This window comes from Mustela lutreola, chromosome 1 (assembly GCF_030435805.1).
Source record: "Mustela lutreola isolate mMusLut2 chromosome 1, mMusLut2.pri, whole genome shotgun sequence".
Classification (NCBI taxonomy): Eukaryota; Metazoa; Chordata; class Mammalia; order Carnivora; family Mustelidae; genus Mustela; species Mustela lutreola.
The window spans coordinates 284536510-284559844 of record NC_081290.1 but is presented as its reverse complement, the minus strand read 5'-3'; the positions used below and the strand labels follow the sequence as shown (position 1 = coordinate 284559844).

At 39.5% G+C, this 23335-nt stretch overlaps 1 protein-coding gene and 1 long non-coding RNA gene across 3 annotated transcripts in view; one reads left to right on the top strand and one right to left on the bottom strand.

Annotated features, from left to right (window-relative positions):
* LOC131816215 (uncharacterized) overlaps positions 1-14127 on the top strand; it is a 31103-nt gene extending 16976 nt beyond the window's left edge. The window contains exons 4-7 of one of the 2 annotated variants that reach the window (XR_009347976.1): positions 5305-5399; positions 10087-10285; positions 11796-11926; positions 13195-14127. This is a non-coding gene — a long non-coding RNA (uncharacterized LOC131816215). Of the gene's footprint in view, positions 1-5304; positions 5400-6509; positions 7028-10086; positions 10286-11795; positions 11927-13194 lie in introns of those variants that run through there. The other variant, XR_009347978.1, reaches the window with a different exon arrangement.
* TOP6BL (TOP6B like initiator of meiotic double strand breaks) overlaps positions 1-23335 on the bottom strand; it is a 98635-nt gene that overhangs the window by 16626 nt on the left and 58674 nt on the right. Inside the window, exons 8-13 of the mRNA XM_059148728.1 lie at positions 22616-22811; positions 12147-12297; positions 10117-10263; positions 5297-5418; positions 3460-3570; positions 1568-1666 (exon numbers count right to left, since the gene is read on the bottom strand). Coding sequence (XP_059004711.1) covers positions 1568-1666; positions 3460-3570; positions 5297-5418; positions 10117-10263; positions 12147-12297; positions 22616-22811 — 826 coding nt within the window. The remainder of the gene's footprint in view (positions 1-1567; positions 1667-3459; positions 3571-5296; positions 5419-10116; positions 10264-12146; positions 12298-22615; positions 22812-23335) is intronic.

The window sequence follows — 23335 nt, the reverse complement described above, 5'->3', positions numbered from 1 at the left end:
TTAAAAAAAAAAAAGAGTTTTCTCTTCATTATGGGTTGTATATTCCTGCTTCTCACCATACCTATTAATTCTGATTAGAGGCAAGGCACTGTGACTATTACCATAGTGGGTGCTGGGTATTTCTAATAATCCTATAAATATTCTTGACCTTTGTTCTGTGATGCTGTTGAATTACTTGGAAACAATTTGATTCCTCGTCTTGCTTCTGCTTTTAAGCTTTGTTAGGCAGGACCAGAGGAGTGTTTATTAGGCAGAGGTTTAATTTTCCTCCATTCCAAAGGCAAGTATCTTCTTAGTATTCTATATCATGCTCCATAAATTATAAAGCTTTCCTCTCTGGTTGATGGAAATAGGCCCTATTCCCGGCCCCTTTAAGCTCTGCATATTATTCCCTCTAATCCTTCTGGGTGGTTCTTTACCTGAATAGTTTCTTCACAAGACTGAGCTGATTCATACTCATCTGAATAATAGAGAAGGAATCCTGCAGATTCTCAGAATTCTCTCTGTAAGGAGTTTTCTTTTCTGATAGTTCACCCTGAAAACTTTATCTGTTTTGGCATACGGGAATTCCTAGCTTCCTCTATTCAACTTCATCTATACAACATCTAAACCACTAGGCTTTGCCTGGATATCTTCTCCCTGTTCAATGGCTTCTGTACTTTCTCTAGGCAGTATGTTAGGGTAATCATAGGGCTCACTTCATTTGTTTTCCACATCTCAGGAAAGACTATCCTATTCATTGCTGCTCAATGTCTTGAGAACCATTGTTTTATATGTTGTGTCTGGATTTTTTTAAAATTTCAGTCAAGAGAGTAAATCTAGTTCCTGACACTCTGTCTTGGCCAGAAGCCACTGTATAATAGTATCACCCTTACTCTCTTTTATTTACTCATATTATACTTTAGTTCCACAAAGGCCAGTCCTACTGATTGGAACCAAGAGAGCCAGAAGAGTGGGCTTTAGATGGAACACTGTTTCAGTTATACCTGCAATCTGGAGATATACAGAATCTCCCAGCTATGAATCTTTTCACTCATTAGAGGAGTCTGTCATAAAACCAGATGAAGCTGTTTGAGCTCCTTGAGGGCAGAGACCCCAACTAATGCAATTCTCTATCTCCAGCACCCAGAAAGGTAAATAAAGTATGGCTTTGATTAGACAAAACTAAACAAAAATACTCCACTCTGTCATCACCACTGTAATGGTAGCTATGTGCTCAGCACTTTACATACATTATTTTATTCAAACCTCACAACAGTTATTTCAGGTTATGCATCATTCCTATTTTATTGATAAAGAAACTAAGGCTTAGAAAGGTTAAACAGCTTCCATAATACTACACAACTAGTTAGTGGCTGAAATAGAATTTGAGCAACATCTAGCTATGCTCTTGACCTTTGTGTAATACTGTATTTTATAAAGTTTTCCTAAACCAAGGGCTTCCCTACTGAAAGACTAACCTCAGATTGTGCAATCTAAAATACCTGCCCCTAACCACCCGTATTCAGGGTTCCCACACATCAGTATGGAAGATCTCCACCAAGTACAATTAGTATTTTATACTTACCTGCTTTGTCTCACATGAGCAGTAGGGAAGAGATCGGTGCCGGGTGATGTCATGAAATGATTTGTGCAGTTTGGTCCCAAATTCTTGAGTGTCAACTGCCTAAAATGGGCCAGAGATGAAATGTGCTGAATTCCAGTACTGGCAACCAAAGGGAATGCACCCACAGGACATGGGAAGAGGAGGAGACGAATAGGAAGGCAAACCACTGATATCCCTCATGTTATGTTTGGAGTTTCCTTAATTCCTATGGATACATAGAATTAGAGAGGCGGCCTGGGATACATGCCACGAGACAAGTAGTTGTGGCTCCTATGGCTTCCAGTGTCTGTTACCTAACCAAGATCTTTCAAACAAGGCCTTTGCTCTCCTATCTCTATAGGAAATACATATCCCAGAGATTTCTCTGTTCATAAAGGGGTTATATAAACTGCTTTCTTCTAAAACAAGTGCCAGGAGAGCAGAGGCTTCACCATATTCAACTAAGACTGATACAAGAACTTTTCCTCAAATAAGTCTTTTAGTAAATAAAAGAAGATAATAGCATCCATAAGGAATGGGTAATAGCTTCTAAGTTTTAGTATAGAATTGCAGGATATTCAGTTGAAGGGGACAAGAGTAATGCCCTAATACAACAAACGAATTTTATAGATGAGAAAACTAAAATCCAAAAAGGTGAAGTAACCCACCTAAGATTTCATGACTTGTTGTACAAAAGTTAGGCCTGACCTAAGGATTTCCAACGTGGCATTCTTCTCATTACCCTGTGCTATCCACATGATCCAGAAAGCTGAAGCTGTAGGAGGCACTAGATTATAAAGGTGTTATGCTCTTAGACCTAGTAACTCCACTTATAGAACTTTATTCTAGGAAATAATTCAGAAGAAGCAAGATATCACACAGAGGTATTAACTGAAATATTATTTATACTTGCAGAAAGAATATAAGCAATGTAAATGCCTATTATTAAGGGAATGGGTTATTAAATTAGATTAAACCAATGTAGTGAAATTGGCTAACTGATACAAATTTTAGAACAGTTGAAACGGGGAAGTGTCAAGTTATATATGAATGTAGAATTCTTCAGTTACAACTATACAATATAACTTGTACGAAATAATATCCAAAAATTTTAATTATAGTGATAAATATTATTAGCTATTATTTTAAATTTTGAATGTATTATACTATTTTTTCAAGAAAAAAGGTACAAAAAAATAAAGCAACAGACATCGAATGAGTGGATCACGCACTGCTAATACCAACTGGTCAGCACACATTCCTAAAAGGAAGGAAAGAAACTAACATTTATTCAGAACCTACTGTGTGCTACATGCGTGTTCAAACTTCACCCTCGCCATCGCAATAACCCTCTGAGGCACTATTATTTTTTCCACTTTATATATGAAACTCAGACTAATTAAGCACCAGCCTAAGTCCACATAGCCAGTAAGTAAATGAGCCAAGAATTGAACTCAGGCCTCAGTCTTCATTGTTATACTATTCTATACTGCCAATCATATGTAATACTTAAGGCTACTCAGTTATTTCCAGTGTTTTCTGTCACCATGAGGTACCAAAATATTCTTCAATAAGGAACTGGGAATCACTGTCTAATCTTGGTTCTAACTGTAACCAGCTATGTGACCTAAGGCAAGTAGAAATTTTAGTTAACTTATTTTCTCATTTATAAAGTAGTACATACATACTATCCATTCAGTAAATATTTCTTAAAACACCACAGGCCTGACACTATGTATGTAAAGTCAGAATTTTTGATCACAGTAGGATAAAATAAAATAATGTTTCTAAAAGCTCTGTACATAATGCTGTGTTGGGCAGTAGAATATCATTAGAACCCTGGCACTATTAAGCAGCCCCAAGCTCCCACTAACTTGAAGGGCCTGGAGACAGATCTTTCTGAAGCTGTTGCTGGTGCTTCCAGTCACGATACTCATGATGGAATTCACAGCCACTGAGAGTGAGGCCTGAAATTTCTGAAGATCCTAAGGAACATATTAAGAAGAGATGGTAGTTTATAATAATCCCAAGCTACTGGTTCAGAGAATCCCAAAGGAATAAAAGATTTCAGTAAGAGCAGGATTTCAACAACTCTTCCCCCACCCCCATCAACAATACTTACTGAGATCATGCCATAGAAAGGACACTTACGGACTGAAACAATGTTCTCTCCCCTTTTGCAGAGATCACTTACTGACACAGAAATATTCAGAAAAGATAAGCCATAAGACACTAGGCAATAAAACAGATGTGCCTGCTATTTAAAAAAAAAAAAAAAAAAAAAGCTTTAAACTTTGCCCTCTTAGTGTAGTGGTTTTTTCCCTCAAAGGGGGCCATATGAATTTAAGAAATATGTTACAAAAAGTATATAGGATATAGGAAGTCAGAAAGTCAGATAAAAAGAGAAAGTGTTGGGGCACCTGGGTTGATCAGTTGGTTAAGCCTCTGCCTTGGGCTCAGGTCATGATCCTGGAGTCCCAGGATCAAGATCCCTGCTCAGCGAGGAGACTGCTTCTCCCTCTCCCTGGGCTCCTCCCTCTTCCCCCACACCCCAAGCTTATGCTCACTCGCTCTCTCTTGTTCACTCTCTCTCTCACCTTACACCAGTTAGAATGGCCAAAATTAGCAAGACAGGAAACAACGTGTGTTGGAGAGGATGTGGAGAAAGGGGAACCCTCTTACACTGTTGGTGGGAATGCAAGTTGGTGCAGCCACTTTGGAGAACAGTGTGGAGATTCCTTAAGAAATTAAAAATAGAGCTTCCCTATGACCCTGCATTGTAATACTGGGTATTTACCCCAAAGATACAGATGTAGTGAAAAGAAGGGCCATCTGTACCCCAATGTCTATAGCAGCGATGGCCACAGTCACCAAACTGTAGAAAGAACCAAGATGCCCTTCAACGGACGAATGGATAAGGAAGATGTGGACCATATACACTATGTAGTATTATGCCTCCATCAGAAAGAATGAATACCCAACTTTTGTATCAACATGGACAGGACTGGAAGAGATTATGTTGAGTGAAATAAGTCAAGCAGAGAGAGTCAATTATCATACGGTTTCACTTATTTGTGGAGCATAACAAATAACATGGAGGATATAGGGAGATGGAGAGGAGAAGGGAGTTGAGGGAAATTGGAAGGGGAGATGAACCATGAGAGACTATGGACTCTGAAAAACAATCTGAGGGTTTTGAAGGGGCGGGGGGGGTGTGGGAGGTTGGGGGAGCCACGTGGTGGGTATTTATGGAGGGCACGGATTGCATGGAGCACTGGGTGTAGTGCATAAACAATGAATTCTGTTATGCTAAAAAGAAATAAAATAAATAAATAAATAAATAAATAAACAAAATCTTAAAAAAAAAAAAAAAGAGGGAACGTGATGTTATAAACCATTAGGAAATGAGGGAAAAATGTAAGATTTAGAGAAGCAGTAGCTCCAAACGCATGTGTGAAAGGGAAGAAAGATAAGGAAAGGCTCATTATTAGTCATTTTTCTCGATTATTTTGTCCCTATTTACTCAAATTCACCCATTAGGAGGTAAGACTATGCAAGCTGGTACAGTGACATATGCTAAGTTAAATCTTGAGTTCCCAGGCTAGAGGCCATGTAAGGATCAGCCAAGGTGACAAAAGAAGACTAGGCATTAAGGGAGGAAGGGCTCTCAAGCTCGGTCATATCCTCTAGTTCTTAGGAATTTCTTATTACCTTGGTAGCCTGGTGATGCTGCTCCAAGGCCTGGTCCATGGCAACCTGGATGGAATCTTGCACTGCGCTGTGGCTCTCCATGAGGATGGCACTGAGATGAGTGGTGAGCAAAGTGTGGACTCCTAAGGGGAGGGAAAATATTGGTAACTTTTTGAATGAGAATGTCCAAGACTTCAAGACTGCTGTTATGGTGCTATGAGTTAGGGGTGGAATGAAAAAGAGGCCTCTTGGAAGAAGAGGACACTTTTGCCTATCCACAAATAATTACTTTTTTAGACCAAACAATCAAAACCACCCCCACAAAAAACCCAAAAAACAAAACAAAATCCCCCGAAAACAAACAACAACAAAAGGTCAGCAACTTAAAACCCACCCAATTCCACTTGCAAATGAAAAAGACTTCAAAAACTAAGTGTGAAGGTTGACATTATTTTTGAAGAGACAAGTGAGGGATCCTGTTTAATTCATATCAGAAACAGAACTATATACCACATACTATAAACAATGACACTGGTGACTTCCAAAGGATAGGAGGAGGAGGAGAGAAAAAGGAAAGGCCTGTTGGACAGTGTGTCTACCCTACTCCCTTCCTATGTGAGCTTCACTGTTGGGGTGAGCCACTGTTACTGTCAGGGTCTCAATCCTTTCACCTATCCTGTGATACAAAAAAAGTTAACACTCACAAAGAGGACTCTGAGACTGCTGGTACAAGGCATTTTTATTTTTATTTTATTTTATTTTATTTTATTTTTTTCTTCAAGGTATTTTTAAATGGGGCTATTTCTTTCTTTTTTTTTTTTTTTTCAAAGATTTATTTATTTATTTGACAGAGATTACAAGTAGGCAGAGAGGCAGGCAGGCAGAGAGAGAGAGAGGAGGAAGCAGGCTCCCTGCTGAGCAGAGAGCCCGATGCGGGACTCGATCCCAGGACCCTGAGATCATGACCTGAGCCGAAGGCAGCGGCTTAACCCACTGAGCCACCCAGGCGCCCCAAATGGGGCTATTTCTAATTAACCATAGGCACCACTGCTCAGAAGAAAAGCTAACAGTTAAGAGAAATAGGTAAAAGAGGTCAAACAATAACAGACTACCCTGATGACCCAGAGACAACAGACATGGGAAGACAAATTCACTTTATACCTGAGAAAATCCTTGTAATTAACCTTTCCTTTTTCACTATTTTTCTGTTCTCCCCTGAATACTCCGTGCAAAGGCTATGGTGAAGCAGCCCACAGCTGGCTTTTCTCAGGGCTGCATTAAAAATGCAAACCAGAAGGTACATTTTCTACCACAAGGCACCATGATTCTATCCCAGAAAGGAATGCAAAATGTGGTCTGCTCAAAAGGAATCCAAAATTGGAGTCTGGAGAACATAGATTCCAGAGTGAATTCAACCACTAGCTGGTGGTGACCGAGTCCCTTCGCTTTTCTCACTTCAAAACTAAAACCGGCTTTATACCACCTGCTCTCAGGCATGTTGCGCAGATAAACTGGGATAATATGTGTGAAGTGTTTTTAAATGTACATTGCAATATGCAACGGGACAATATTGCCATTGCTATGATGATATCATATGGATTACAGTTTTCTATTGTTTGGTGCTAAAAATAGCCTCAAGAAACCAGTTAGACCCTTTTTGAAGGCAGACATTTAATTAAAAAGCTACAAGTTTGTTCCCCTAAAACTGATGATACTACCAGATGCCTTTAACGTTGTAGCAAAATAATGAGTTAATCATAGAAAAGTTACCATGACAAGGTGGGCAGGAGGCCAGTTAAGTGATTTTTTAAGACACATGGAAACAGACTGTAGTTCTGTACAATCTGTTTCCTAAAAGTAGCTCTACAGAAAGCTTTCAAGGATATGAGAAAGAATATGGGAGAAAGAAGATAAAATTACTGTGTCTTGAGGCGCCTCGGTGGCTCAATGGTTTAAAGCCTCTGCCTTTGGCTCAGGTCATGATCCCAGGGTCCTGGGATCGAGCCCTGCTTCGGGCTCTCTGCTCAGCGGAGAGTCCGCTTCCTCCTCTCTCTCTGCCTGCCTCTCTGCCTACTTGTGATCTCTGTCAAATAAATAAATAAATAATCTTTAAAAAAATTTACTGTGCCTCTATTCATATACCTATATCTACCTACCTTTACCATATACCCTTTTTCAAAGGCTAGTCCTACACTACCAGATGTGTAAGGAAATTTATAAAGATACATAGTATGGGGGCTCCTGGGTGGTTCAGTCAGTTGAGCAGCTTGCTGTTGATTTCGGCTCAGGTCATCATCTCGGGCTCCTTGGGATCAAGCCCAGTGACAGCATCATTGGGCTCCATGCTCAGCAGGGAGTCTGTTTCAGGATTTTCTCTCTCTCTCTCTGCCCTCCCCACTCTCTCAAATAAATCTTTTTTTTTTTTTTTTAAAGATACTTAGTATGTTTACTAATGCAGTGATGAATTTCTATTTAATCCAATATCAAGTGTCAACTACCTGAGATGCTACAGGCCCTCAGAGTCAAGCTAAGCAGAGCTGTATGAACGATCAAATTACTGCAAGAATGACAGGAACCACTGGTTTTTGAGGAATCTGAGTTCTTCAGGTGTGTTTGATAGGATTCAGAAAATGGTATGAGACTCTCTGTCATCCCAGGGAAGACTGAATATGATAATGCTTCTAGCCGACCTCAAAACAAAACAAAATAAACAAAATCGAAACCAAACAACAACCAACAAAAAAAGCCTGCCAAAAGACAGAGATCTTGAGTCGTAAGAGGGTCTTAGACTTGGAGGGGCTTTGATAGTACCTAGTCTAACAATCTCACATTAAATACATGAAAAGGAGAGATCAGATGACTTATGTGACTTGTTTCCCAAAAATCACCAAGGAATTCGATAGCAGAACTAAGATTATAGCCAGCTTTCTTGATTCTACCCTGAAGTCCTTTCCACTATACTAAGATTTTTTTCTTATCAGCCTCTGTCCCTAAGAGTGCAGGCTGGTAACAACCCTAGGCCTCCTCACTTTGTCCTCCCTGCTGGAAGCCTCATTAGTCTGGGTCCCTTTAGGCTCCCATTCCAGGGCCTTGATGAGTGGAAGAGTGGGGCACCAGACAACAGCTCCTCAAATGAAGAGCGGCAAGCCAGAACCCACAAAAGCGGTGTGCTTCTCTCCTAAACAATATACACATACTGGGGAAGACCAGAGAAGCAGAGAAATCCGGAAGCAAAAAAAATCCCACAGCTGACAGCAGTTTGTTCAATAAATAGTTGGCACCAGTCAGCAGGAGCTGTCTTTCTCTCGTGACTCCGTGGGAGCAGGGCCACAGCAAGTGAGCATGGCGATAGCTGAGCAGAACCCCAAGAAAAAACAGTGGCTCACAGAGCGCACAGCAGCATATTGGGAACACTGAAAGGAAGGCTTCTGAACCTCTCCTCGCACATTTATAAGCTCCATGTCTTGCTATTTCCAAGTTTAGGAGGGCATTGGGAAACTCTCTTTGGGGCCCCTGGGTGCTCAGTTGGTTAAGTGTCTGCCTTTAGCCCAGATAATGATCCCTGATTGAGCCCTGGGAGCAAGCCCCCTGCTCAGCAGGGTGTCTCCTTCCTCTTCTTCTGTCCCTCCCCTTCCCCTGCTCACACTCTCTCAAATAAATAAAATGTTAAAGAAAAAGGAAACACTTAAATTTATATCTCAGTATTTATTGGATTAAAATGCATAAGCCAACTCACACTCAGTGGTTTTCAAACTTCACTATATTTAAAAATTACCTGAGAATCTTGTTAAAAATGCAGACTCTTGAGCCATACCATATTTTTACATTATAACAAAGCAGTGAGTTAATCCTTGGCTCAGGAAGCAGCATATTCTCAAATACTGTAGGTGATTCTGATGCATGCATTTCACAGACCACCAACCAGAACCTTTCTGGTAAAAGGTTATCACCAATTTGTTACATAAACTCTAAAGTCCCCCTTTGTATGCCTGAACAAGGACCATTTCTCCCTTTCCAGAGGTCGATGTGGCAGTCACAGAAAAGTCATTCATACCATTACATGCCCATACCTCCCTATGTTGTAGCTGAGAGAGATGTTGCCTCAAGGCCAAGCAGTGAGAGTAATGTTTCTGGATTCCACCTAGAAAAGTGGTAATGTGGTGGGCAGTTCTCAGGCCTGAGCTTTAAAAATATACTGCTATCTGAATCCTGTCTCAGTCCAAGGAAATCATAATCCCTGGGGGTGATGTCTGGGCATTTTTTAGAAGCTCACCAGGTAATATATCAAGCAGCTAAGGTTGAAAACCACTCATCTAAGGTAACAGACTCTGTAGAGATCATTACAGAAGTATCCACGGATATCTGGCCAACTAAATCTGGGAATGTCATCATTTGAGGGGTGTTTCAAGATACTTATCTTTTCCATAGAGCATATAGTTTAACTTTTTTTTTTTTTTTTTTTTAGATTTTTTTTAATTTATTTATTTGAGAGAGAGACAGTGAGAGCGAGCATGAGCGAGGAGAAGGTCAGAGAGAGAAGCAGACTCCTCATGGAGCTGGGAGCCCAATATGGGACTCGATCCCAGGACTCCAGGATCATGACCTGAGCCGAAGGCAGTCGTCCAACCAACTGAGCCACCCAGGCGTCCCTAGTTTAACTTTTTTAGGCAAGGTTTTTCATTAAAATTCATTTTTCTACAGAAATATATGTAATTCAGACATGTGCATCATATAAAGTCTCCCTTTCTTTACTTTCTTATCATTTGTGCATCATATAAAGTCTCCCTTTCTTTACTTTCTTATCATTTAAGCACACCCAAACTGGCAGCCCCTATACCTACTCCACAGTTCTGTTTGCTGGACTGGAAATCCGCTGTGAAAATCCACAAAGAGAAAAAGCAGCAGCGTTTGTCCCTGGGAGTCCATATTCTGAGACTGATCTCCCACACTGGATTCCACCTGATAACTCACATCTGGAAGCAGCAAATCTAGAGGACAAGATATTACACGGTATTCTAACATAAGTAAAGCCCTCAGAATGCTGAGTAAATAAAGAACCTATACCTCAAAGAAGGATCTGAGACAGATCTAAATTCAAATACTCCCTTCTCCTCCTGAACCTATTTTTCTATCCACTTGATGGAAGCAAAGAATAGGGACTCACAGAAGGAACATCAAAATAACAACTGGGTGTGCAAAATGCAAACCAAACAGCACTCCTTAGAACTTACTGGGAAACATTAGTATAATACAGTTGCTGATTCCCCAAATGACTTTCCCAGATAGATATCACTAGTAAGGGGCAGAGGTTAGAGTCAAAGCTGAATAACGATAATGACAACAGCTAATTTGTATTAAATGCTTACTTCATTATGTTAAATTCTTCACATGGACTATCTAAATACTTAGTCTTCTCAACAACACTATGGCATAGGACCTATCCTTATATCATTTTACAGATTAAAAAAAGGCACCAATAGATTAAATACATTGCCCAACATGAGGCAGTAAGGTGGTGGAACTGTTTTAGACAGACTCAAAAATCTGTGTTCTTAACCACATTACTATATTGTATTTGTATCCCCAGGTAATCTGATGCCCTACAGTCACTTTCTAGCACCTTGATCCTTTAGAATACAATCATGATAGTCCTAAGTTTCACCCAGGTCCATACGAAAAAGTACCTCCATGTGGATTCTGGTTCTGTCCTTTACAGTAATGAGTGAGGGAAGGAGATGAGGGGACATATTACTCATTTCCAAAGTAAACTGAGCAAGTTCAGGCACTGTGAATTGGCAAAAAGTGAAGGAAACCAACAAAGCATGAAAATAAAAATTGAAAGAGAAAAGGAGATATGGAGAGCCCTAGAGACTCAAAAATTTTAATCGCATGACATCCCACCTGTTAAGACCAGGCATTCTTTCTTCACAAAAGCACTCACCTCCACAGACAGACCCTATTCAAAGACACCCTCCTTTCATTACACCCTCTGGAACAACTACCTACTCAAGAAAAAAAATCCTTACTCTGAGTCTTACTACCTAGAGAAGATTCTATCATTTCCCCTGAGATACTTCACCCTAGGAGGCTTCAGTCTTCTCATTCCAGGCACAGTTCTAGAATGCCTCTTCCCCACTGGTCACCTTCCTCAGCATCCAGTTTACCAGACTACCTCCTAAATTTTGGAGGATTGTAGCAAACAATAGTCAAGCTCAAGTCTGTAAACCTCCTAGATATCACCTCCTGGTTGCATATCCCTACTTTCCAGTTTTGTTTTTTGGTCCAGTTATTAAGTGTCCACATTTCGGTGTGATTCACCCCAAGTTAATGTGGTTAGGATCTATATGAATACTACAGCCAGCGTCCTAAGCTGATTACTGTGTGGTTTATACTCCTGCTTTGAATTTATACGGTGTTGTAATTTTTTATAAGTAATTTTATGTGAATTTTCTCATTTCACTAGAAAATATTTCTCTTCCATAATAGTTCAGTGATGTTACTAACCTTTCTAAAACCCCAGAGTTGACAGATTAAGGTACGACAGCAACCCTCTGAACAAGTCATTACAAGATGGAGGCCTACTGACTATCTCTAGAGAACCAGGAAGAGAGAAGGCAGTAGAAGAAATGCGAGGAAAACCAGCATTAACAGGTAATACCCAAACAGTTAGGCTCTAACGCGTCTTTGACTATTGACCTCTTTGCCGCACTTCATGTAGATTCCGAAACTTAGACCCTCACCAGCAGCCCCCAACATAAACCATCAGATCACTGTCTCCTACTTTTTATGTACATCTGCTATTTATATTTCCTTGCATTTTTCTAATATCCTCCAGGTTTCTTTATTCCTGTGCAAAGAGAGGGAGATGTACCTCTATCCAAATTGAGATCCAAACTGGGCACCATACACAAGTGGTATTTCTTCCAATCAATGAAATAAGAGGTATCTTTGAAGACAGTAGTAGTTGGCTGCTCCTGACCTGGCAATATCAGAGGCAGACCTGATGGTCCATAGAGAAATATGTATAGTTGCTAAAGAAAACTACTAGATTTTAGTTTTTTATGACTATGTATTCATTTGCATAAAACAAACATAACACTGACCTGGTTCACACTCCCAGAAATAAACTAGGGTGCTAGATGATTACCTATTCCTTTCCACATTGAATAGAGGTGTGAGGCACCAGAGAAGGTCCACTAGAATCCCTAGAAATTTATTCCGGGTTTAATAAGTGTGTGCTACAGGTATAGTATTGGGACATTTAGTTTATATATTCATCCTACTTATTCCATCGTAGGTTTGAGTGGTACTACAAGCTAAACAACATATTAAATTCAGAGGATACAAAGATGAATATCCAGATTTAATACCTACCTTTGAGTTATCATATTTATAGTACTGGAGACACAGGTAAAAATCAGTAAAATATGGTGTTATACATACTAGAATAGAAGTATATACAAAGAAATATCTTTCAGTAAGTATCTGAGTATATTCAGATTAAGAAGGAAATTCTTTACCTTCTCTAACCCTATTCTCTAACCAAGACCAAGGGGGCCAGGACCTCTGAAATGGTTTCCTTCTCTTGATTTTGCTCCTCCCCTCACCCTCCCTTTTACCCAGGGTTTCTTCACCTTAGCACTACTGGCACTTCAAGTCAGATAATTGTTGTAGGGGCTGTCCTGTGAACTGTAGGATGTTTAGCAGTACCCCTGGCTTCTACCTACTAGATGCCAGTAGCAAGCTGCTCCTGAGTCATGACAGTCAAAAATTCCCCAGACATTCCCAAATGTCCCATGAGGGCAAAATTCTTCAGTTAAGAACTAATACTTAACCCTTTTTGTCCCCTAAACCAAAGCTAAATAAACCAGAAATATATTTTCCCTTATCTTTTTTTGTTTTCATCCTCTTTTTAACAGGGTACACATGAAGAATTAAGTGTGAAGATTAAAATCCTCTCCCGTAGGCACAATGAAAAGTCCCAGCAGAACAAGGCAAGACAGTATCCCTAAATGAAGTCGCTGTCACAAATCCAAGATATTTACACAGGAGCTAAGGCCAACACATTCACTTTTTAGAGCCAGGGGAGCTTTGAGGTACTGCGAACTTAGTAAGAGTGGAGTGTCTGAAGAGTCAAAATGTGTGACTATCTTTTCATTGGGTTGTTGAAACCATTTACTTTTAATATAAGTACTGTTATGGTTGGATTTAAATCTACCATCTTATTATGTGTTTTGCATTTGTTTCTTGTATTTCCCTCTTTTCTATTTTTGGATTCTATTTTGGACTCAGTGTTTTTTTGGTAATTCCATTTTTAACCTCCTTTTTGACTTACTCGTTTTAATTCTTTGCTGTAATAACTTAGGGATTGCTTTAGGCTTTATAGTATACAACTTTATCACTACCTACTTTTAAGTGATATTATAAGAGTTAACACACATAAAGTATAAGAATCCTGCAAAAATACTTCCATTCCCCCCCCTTGGTCTTCGTACTATTGTCACTCATTTTACTGTGACATAGCATATAAATCTTATATACCAATGGCTTTTTTTTTTTTTTTTTTTTTTTTGCTTTAAAAAGACAACTATCAGGGTACCTGTGTGGCTCAGTGAGTTAAGCCTCTGCCTTGGGCCCAGGTCACTATCTCAGGGTCTTGGGATCGAGCCCCATATCACACTCTCTGCTGGCCGGGGAGTCTGCCTCCCCCTCTCTCTTGCCTGCCTCTCTGCCTAATTGTGATCTCTCTGTCAAACAAATAAAATCTTTAAAAAATAAAAATAAAAATATTTTTAAAGTCACTGTCTTATTTTTAAAAATACGGCAAAAATCTTTTATATCTATTCACATAGTTATGGTCTCCAGTGCTCCTCTTTATTTGTGTAGATCCAGAATTCCATCTTCTGTCTGAAGCATTTCCTTTAACATTTCTTACAATATAGATCTGCTGGTGATTGAAATCTTTTGTACATCTGAAAAATTCTTTATTTTGCCTTTGTTTTTGAAAATATTTACTTTTGGTATAGAATCCAGGTTAAGTTTTTGTTTTTGTTTTTACTATTTTAAAAATGTTGCTTCAGTGGCACCTGTGTGGCTCAGTTGGTTAAGTGTCTGACTCTTGATTTTGGGTCAGGTCATGTTCTCAGGGTCATGAGATCAAGCCCCACCTTGGGCTCCATGCTAAGTGTTCAGCATGCTTAAGAATCTCTCTCTCCCGGGGCACCTGGGTGGCTCAGTAGGTTAAAGCCTCTGCTTTCAGCTCAGGTCACAATCCTGGGGGCCTGGAATCGAGCCCTGCATCAGGATTTCTCCTCTGTGGGGTATCTGCTTCCTCCTCTCCCTGTCTGCCTCTCCACCTGCTTATGATCTCTCTCTCTCTCTCTCTGTCAAATAAATAAATAAATAAAAATACTAAAAAAAAAAAAAAAAAAAAAGAAATGTTATTAAAAAAAAAAAAGATTCTCTCTCTCCCTTTCTAGGAGGCTGGGTGGTGAAGTGGGTTGAGCATCTGACTCTTGGTTTCAGCTCGGGTCATGATCTCAGGGCCCTGAGACTGAGCCCTGTTTTGGGTTCTGTACTCAGTGGAGAGTCTGCTGGAGAGTCTCTCTCTTTCCCTGCCCCTCCCACGTTCTCTAAAATAAATAAAATCTTTAAAAGGCGGGGGACAGTGCCTGGGTGGTTCAGTTGGTTAAGCAACTACTTTCAGCTCATGTCTGAGTCTTGGGATCGAGTCCCGCATCAGTGGGGGGGGGCGTGCCTGCTCAGTGGGGGACACTGCTTCTCCCTCTGACCCTCTCCCCTCTCATGCTCTAACTCATTCTCTCTCAAAAAAATAAATAAAATCTTTAAAAAAGCAAAAAGATTCTCCCTCTTCCTCTGTCCCTCCACTCCCCCGCTCATGTGCTCTCTCTTAAAAAGAATAAAAATAACAAATAAAAACATTGTTTAACTTTCTCCAAACTTACAGTTTCCAATGAGAAATCTTCATTCTCATCTTGGTTCCCCAGTATATTATATATGTCTTTTTACCTTAGTCTCTTTTAAAGTTTTTTTTTTTCTTTATTATTGGCTTTAACCAATTTGATAATGATGTATCTTGATATAATTTTATTCAAGTTTCTTATGTTTAAAGTTTGTTGATCTTCTTGCATTTGTAGATTTATACTTTTCATCAAATTTGGAAATTTGGGGAACATTATTTCCTCAAATATTTTATCTGCCCTCCCTCCCTGCAGGAATCCAATTACATGTCTCTAAATTAGGCCACTTGAAGTTATCTCACAGTTCACTGAAGCTTTGTTCACTTTTTTAGTCTTTTTTGGGTTTCATTTTAGTTTCTATTGCCATGTCTTCAAGCTCACTAATATTTTCCTCTGCAATGTGTACATCTGTCACTGATCTCATCCAGTGTATTTTCATCCTAAAAGTTGTAATTTCTATGTCTAGTTGTTCAATTTGGGTGCTTTTTATAGCTTTTGCCTCTTTATTTAATATGTTCAATATTTTCTTCTCACACCCTGAATATATGGGTACAGTTATACCTGTCTTAATGTCCTTGTTTACAATCCTATTACCTATGTCATTTTAGGCAGTTGACCAATCTTTTTTCTTTCATTATCGGTCCTATTTTCCTGTTTGTTTGCATGCCAAGTAATTTTTTATTGGATGCCCAGCATTATGAAATTTATCTGGTCAAATGCAGGACCTTTTTGTATTCCTGTAAATATTCTTGAACTTTTTTTCTCAAACACTATAAAGTTACTTAGGAATAGTTTGAGCTTTTTGGATCATACTTTCAAGCTTTGTTAGGTGGGACCAGGGAAGCTAGGGCTAGGGCTGACTCCTCAACTATATTCAGGCAAAACCTTCTTAGGACTCCAACTGATACTCTATGAAATATGAGGTTTTCCATCCTGCCTTGTAGGAACAGAAACCATTCCCAGGTCTGTGGGTACTCCAGGAATTCTCCTCTGTCTGGAGCTTTCTCTCTATATTCATCTCCTCGGGGTGCCTGCGTGGCTCAGTGGGTTAAAGCCTCTGCCTTCAGCTCAGGTCATGATCTCGGGGTTCTGGGATCGAGCCCCACATCGGGCTCTCTGCTCAGCAGGGAGCCTGCTTCCCCTCTCTTTCTCTGCCTGGCTCTCTGCCACTTGCGATCTTTCTCTGTCAAGTAAATAAATAAAATCCTAAAAAAAAAATCTCTATATTCATCTCCTCTTTGGTACTCTTATAAGTTCTAGCTCTCTGAACCTCCCTAAACTCTCAACTTTGTCTTCTCAACTCAGAGAGATCACTAGACTCTATCTGGGTATAACCTCCCTATGAAGTTCTCTCTAGATTGTACAGTGGTACAACACAGGGTTTGTTCGTATCTCCTCTCTATAGACCCACTGTCCTATACTATCTATTGTTTATATAACTTGTCCATTTTTTTTATTTGTTCATGGTAGGAAGTTGGATCCAGTCCCTGTTATTTGCTCTTAGCTGGAAGTAGAATTTCTGAAGTTGACATAATCTCATGGACTTTGATAGCTTCTTTGCTTTCCAGATTAACGTAAGATACCCAGGCTCATTTTGTAGATTTTTTTTTTTTAAAGATTTGATTTATCTATTTGAGAGAAAGCATGCATAGGGGTGGCGGAGGAGGGAGACAGTGGAATGAGAAGGGAAGAGGGGGAGGGAGAAGCAGACTCCCCACTGGCCAGAGAGCCCCATGTGGAGCTCAATCCCAGGACCCTAGGATCATGACCTGAGCCGAAGGCAGATGCTTAACTGATTGAGCCACCCAGGTGACCCGTATCTTGTACATTTCTACTTTAGACCTGGAATCAGTCATTCCTCCTTTTTAGTGAGCAATGACATTTAGAGAACACATTTTAGGTATTAGGGAGTGCTCATTGTTCCTACACTTGTTTTTTGTTTATTTAGCAGACAGAGCTAAGAAATATATAATTTCAAAGGTCAGAAAACTTGGGGGTACACACTGGTATCTTTAATTCTACTTTAAAAATTACTTTAAAAAGGGGCGCCTGGGTGGCTCAGTGGGTTGAGCCGCTGCCTTCGGCTCAGGTCGTGGTCTCGGGGTCCTGGGATCGAGTCCTGCATTGGGTTCTCTGCTCGGCAGGGAGCCTGCTTCCTCCTCTCTCTCTCTGCCTGCCTCTCTGCCTACTTGTGATGTCTGTCAAATAAATAAATCTGTCAAATAAAATAAAAAGGGGGGGGGGCGCCTGGGTGGCTCAGTGGCTTAAAGCCTCTGCCTTTGGCTCAGGTCACAATCCCAGGGTCCTGGAATCAAGCCCTACATCGGGCTCTCTGCTCAGCAGGGAGCCTGCTTCCTCCTCTCTCTCTGTCTGCCTCTCTGCCTACTTGTGATCCCTGTCGGTCAAATAAATAAATAAAACATTTTAAAAAGTTACTTAAAAATTTTTTTATTTCAAAATAAAAATTTTTTTGAATTTATACTCCTGTATCTGTTATCTTATGCTACAAATTTTGGTTCCCAACAATGTTAATATAATTACTTGCTTTATAAGAAGTATATAATAATTTCAGTATAATACCAATGTTATTACTAAGAATCAAGGTCACTAAAAGAATTTCAAGAGTGCTTTACAGTTTACTTCATTCTTAGAGTATATACCACCATGAATGTACATCAAAACAGTATATTCTAAAGTCAGCTGAACTAATCTTTTTACTGTATGAATTATGACAATCTATATGGGTAAGTTCATTATCTTTTATCTTGAGAAATACTTTTACAGTATTTCTGCAAATACTGGGATTTCTGTAAATTCTGGGATTCCAGCTTGATTTTTTAGTTTCAGGACATTAACATTATTATACTACTACATCCTGTTGGAATGGGGAAGTCAGCTGCAATTTGTTTCTCTTTTGAAGAAAATCTATCTTTCTTAGCTGATTTTTCTTCTTATTTTTGATTTTCTACAGGCATATATATCTTTTTATTTATCCTGCTTGATTATTGAGCTCTAAAATCTGTTTTAGTTGCTTCTGCCATTAGTTCTTCAAAGACTGTTTCTGCCCCATTTTCTCTCTTCCCCTTTGGGATGGAAATTAAATGTACATTAAATGATCTCACTGTTTCCTCTCACCTGTTAACTTCTCTTCTGTATTTTCCATACTTCTGTCTCTCTTTACTTTATTTTACTAGTTTTTGCTATCCTCATCTTCTACTTTACAAATTCACTTGTGTTCTATCTAATCTGTTGTTAAATCTATTTAATTTCAATATTGGTCATTATCTTTTTTGATTCTACAATTTCTGTCTGGTTCTTTTAAAAATTTTGTCATATTTTGGGCGCCTGGGTGGCTCAGTGGGTTAAGCCGCTGCCTTCGGCTCGGGTCATGATCTCAGGGTCCTGGGATCGAGTCCCGCATCGGGCTCTCTGCTCGGCAGGGAGCCTGCTTCCCTCTCTCTCTCTGCCTGCCTCTCCATCTACTTGTGATTTCTCTCTGTCAAATAAATAAATAAATAAATCTTTAAAAAAAAAAATAAAAAATAAAAATTTTGTCATATTTTATAGTTTACAGTTCCCTGGCAAGATTTTTTTTAAATTTTTTATTTTTTATAAACATATATTTTTATCCCCAGGGGTACAGGTCTGTGAATCACCAGGTTTACACACTTCACAGCACTCACCAAAGCACATACCCTCCCCAATGTCCATAATCCCACCCCCTTCCCCAGCAACCCTCAGTTTGTTTTGTGAGATTAAGAGTCACTTATGGGGGTGCCTGGGTGGCTCAGTGGGTTAAGCCGCTGCCTTCAGCTCAGGTCATGATTCCAGAGTTCTGGGATCAAGTCCCACATCGGGCTCTCTGCTCAGCAGGGAGCCTGCTTCCTCCTCTCTCTCTCTGCCTGCCTCTCTGCCTACATGTAATCTCTCTCTGTCAAATAAATAAATAAAATCTTAAAAAAAAAAAAAAGAGTCACTTATGGTTTGTCTCCCTCCCAATCCCATCTTGTTTCATTTATTCTTCTCCTACCCACTTAAGCCCCCATGTTGCATCACCACTTCCTCATATCAGGGAGATCATATGATAGTTGTCTTTCTCTGCTCCCTGGCAAGATTTTTAAGGTTGGCTTTCAATTTCATAAGCACAGTAAACATAATTTTTTATTTTTAAAGTCAATGTCTGATATTACCCATATCTGGAGTCCCAGTGGGTTCTTCTGTTGCTTCTGTTTTTGCTAGCTTTTGTTCATGTTACCTTGTGCACTCTTGTACCTAGGTGTGTGGGGGGGGTGTGTATGACAGAGAGAAAGAAATGTGCACATGAGCTGGACATTTTGAGAAAGCATCTGTTAAATAATTTGAAGCACAGATGTGGTCATCTATCTATCTAGAAAGAATTTTTGTTTGCTTCTACAGGGCATCTGGGAGAATTAGAAATCTAGAATCATCTTAATCCATTCTGAAAGCTTAAGATTTTCTAGACTTCCCAGATGACCCAAAAAATATATGAGCTCATGTGAAGGATGGTTTATTTCAGGTTCACCTACTCCATAAAGTGTAAGCTTTTAGTTATCCCTGCCCAAAACAAGAGGAACTTTTAACAGCACCCCAGCTCAGCAAGCCCTAAACTCTTTGGCTTTTTTGTCCTACATCAATTTGGAAGTGCATCTTAGCTTCTAGGCTGTTTGCTCTAGTTTGCAAATGACCTTAGGGCAAAAGCAGCCCCCAATGTTGGGCTCAAGCATTCTGTGATTCCTGTTTTCTCCTATGTTGGCCCAGAAATTTCTCCCTACTCACTAGCTCTTAGATTCTTTTATGATGTTTTAATATTTCATACAGCATTTGTCCTCAATGGGAGGGTGAGTCTAAATTACCTACTTGGCTATTTTCAGAAACTGTAATCCTACCAGAGTTTTCTGTTAGTTCTCTTTCTCTTCACTAAAACATCACCTCTCTAGAGTCTCCTTGGGCTATAATATTTAAATAACTTGCCTATCATTATCTCTTTACCTGCTTTATCTTTACTGTACTTATCACTACCTGACATCTATTTATTAAAATGTCCCACTAAGGGGCGCCTGGGTGGGTCAGTCAGTTAAGCAACTGCCTTTGGCTCAGGTAATGATCCTGGACCTCAGGATCAAGTCCCGCATTGGCTCCCTGCTCAGTGGGGAGTCTGCTTCTCCCTCTGACCCTCCCCGCTCTTGTGCTCTCTCTCATTTTCTCTCTTTCAAATAAATAAAATAAAATAAAATAAAATAAAATAAAATGTCCCACTAAATGTAAAGTTCAAGAGGATAGAAAATGTGCCTTATTCCCTCTGGGGAATGGCATGGGGAGGAAGGAGAAATATTTATATTTTACTTTATCCTCTTCTATATGACCTAGATATTAAGGTTTTTAAAATCCAAAAGTCCATGCATAATCTTTATCACCATCCCGCTCCTTCCTCCTCCCTAATGATATTTCCAGCTAACATTTATTCCATGACCTTCGCCTTCTGCTGTTCTTATTCTTTATACTCTACTATATATAACTACATTTACTCATATAGCTTCAGTCATATAACAATAATACCTAATATTTATTGAACACTTATTAAATGTCAGGCAGTATGCTAGGAGCCTCACATAGATTACTATATAATCAGTCCAAAAACAAACAAATCACAAAAGAGTAACTATAACAACAACAAAACCTTTGCAAGGGGAAATAAATAAATCTACCAAGTAGTATTATCTCTGTTTTAAAGCTGATGAAATAAAAGTTTAGGTTGTTAAGTAAGCTGAATAAAGTCACAGCCAATTAGTGGTGAATCCAGCATTTACACTCTTGTGCCATGCTCTAACCACAGCACTATGCTACACTGAGTCCATGAAGGAAATGTTGACGCTCAAAAATCTCTAAATCTGACCACTTCCAATTTCCAGACCAAAATTTCTATGTAGCTGCTTGCCATTTTCAAGGGACATCCTGCAGGAACCATAAACGTGTTTAAACCTCAGCTAATCTTCTTTACCTTCCAAATCTGCCATTTATGATTTGTTTCTAATTGACAGTATCATTATTCTATTAGCCATCTATGGAAATGTTTTTAACCCACTGAGCCACCCAGGTCCCCCACTATGGAAAATGTTTTTAAACAGCTTACTGAGTTTTAAAGATAACACATAACATACAATTTACCCATGTAAAGTGCACAGTTAAATAGGTCGTAGTATATTTAAAAAATTGTGCAACCATCACCACCATCAATTTTAGACCATTTTTATCACCTCCTAAAAAAATCCCTCTCTATCCACTTTCTGTCTCTATAGATTTGCCTCTTTTGGATGTAGAAATCTGGACATCAACTTTGGCCATTCCCTGCCCCTAATCTCTCCCTACCCTAACAATGAATTGGTTGCCTCATTATGTTGATTACTTCCAATGATAAGTTTCTCTTTTCTACGCTCCTCACACTTTTAACTGAGGCAAGCATTATCTCTTGTTGAGGTCACTTATGAATTTACGTAGTGTTTACTGACTTCTCTCTCCTATCCCACTGCATAATTGCTGCCTGAGACTCCTAAAACATCCAATGGTTTCCCACTTTAAAGACAATGAAGTTTACACTCCTTAGTGTGACTCACAAGAGCCATGTTCAACTCCAACTACTTTCCCAGCCTCATCTCTCCTGCTTGCACCATTCATTCCATGCTTCATCATACTAAATTACATGACAAGCATGTGGCACATGTGTCACATTTTATAGTTTCCAGTTTTTGGAAAAATTCTCAAGTTTGGCTTTCATACTGGATTTTTATTTTTATACAAATCATACTGGCTTCTAGGCACAGAGTTTATATGCCAAGGATTTTTTTTTTTTTTTAGAATTGAGATATAAAAATTCATTTTTTGGGGGGCACCTGGGTGGCTCAGTGGGTTAAAGCCTCTGCCTTTGGCTCAGGTCGTGATCCCAGGGTCCTCGGATCGAGCCCCACATCGGGCTCTCTGCTCAGCAGGGAGCCTGCTTCCTCCTTTCTCTGCCTGCCTCTCTGCCTACTTGTAATCTCTGTCTGTCAAATAAATAAATAAAATCTTTTTAAAATTTTTCATTTTTTTCAGGGTGCTTGGGTGGCCTAGTCAATTAAGTGCCCAACTCCTGATTTCAGTGCAGGTCATGAGCTCAGGGTCATGGCACTGAGTCCCGCATTGGGTTCTATGCTCAACTCAGAGTCCGCTTGTCCTTCTTGCTCTGCTCCTACCCCCACTCACTGTTTCTCTCGCTCTCTATAATAAATAAAAAAAATCTTAAAAAATCAATTTTTCAAGACAATGAATTTGAAGATTTTGATGGACTCTGTCATCAAAAGGATATGGAAACTGAAGAAATCCTATTCAGCTGGTTGGGAAAGACCTCTGGGCAGGGACACAGAGCAGCAGCTGGAGTCAGTGTCAGCTCTCCCAGCAAGCCCATGCCAGCCATGTCATCAGGGATGAAAAGCATTACTGGATGTCCTAGGACAGGATGGATTCTGCTGCAGAGTAATTCAGCTGTAGCAAATTTTGGTTTACTGTGAAAAAACAGGTAAGACAAATTTAGCTTTTTTGATTCTTAAGTTTTTTGGTTTTTTGGCTGGCTCAGTTGGTAGAGTGTGCAACTCTTGATCTTGGAGTTGTGAGTTTGAGCCCCACGCCGGGTGTAGAGATTACCTAAAATAAAATCTTTAAACATAAATAAATAAAGTAGGCTCCACACCCAACAAAGACTTTCCTCTCTCTTTAAACTGATGAGGTCATCCAGGAAGATATGTCCACAAACACTGGCTCAGAGGCTTAAACTTTTTCAGAAAATCTGTGTTCATGAGCTGTCTACCTGTAAAGATTGTATGATAGCAGAGGACTACAAAAGAAAGTTAAGGTTGGGGGTTTTGTTTCCTGCACATATTAAAGAATTGTAATTCTGAATTGTAATTCTGATTAAGAGTAAAACTAAAAAGCCGCGAGGAGTCTCTTCAAGCCTTAACATCCTATGACTAACAGTGATGATTCAGGGCATTACAAATGGAGTTGAAAACTACTGAATAAAGAATTAATG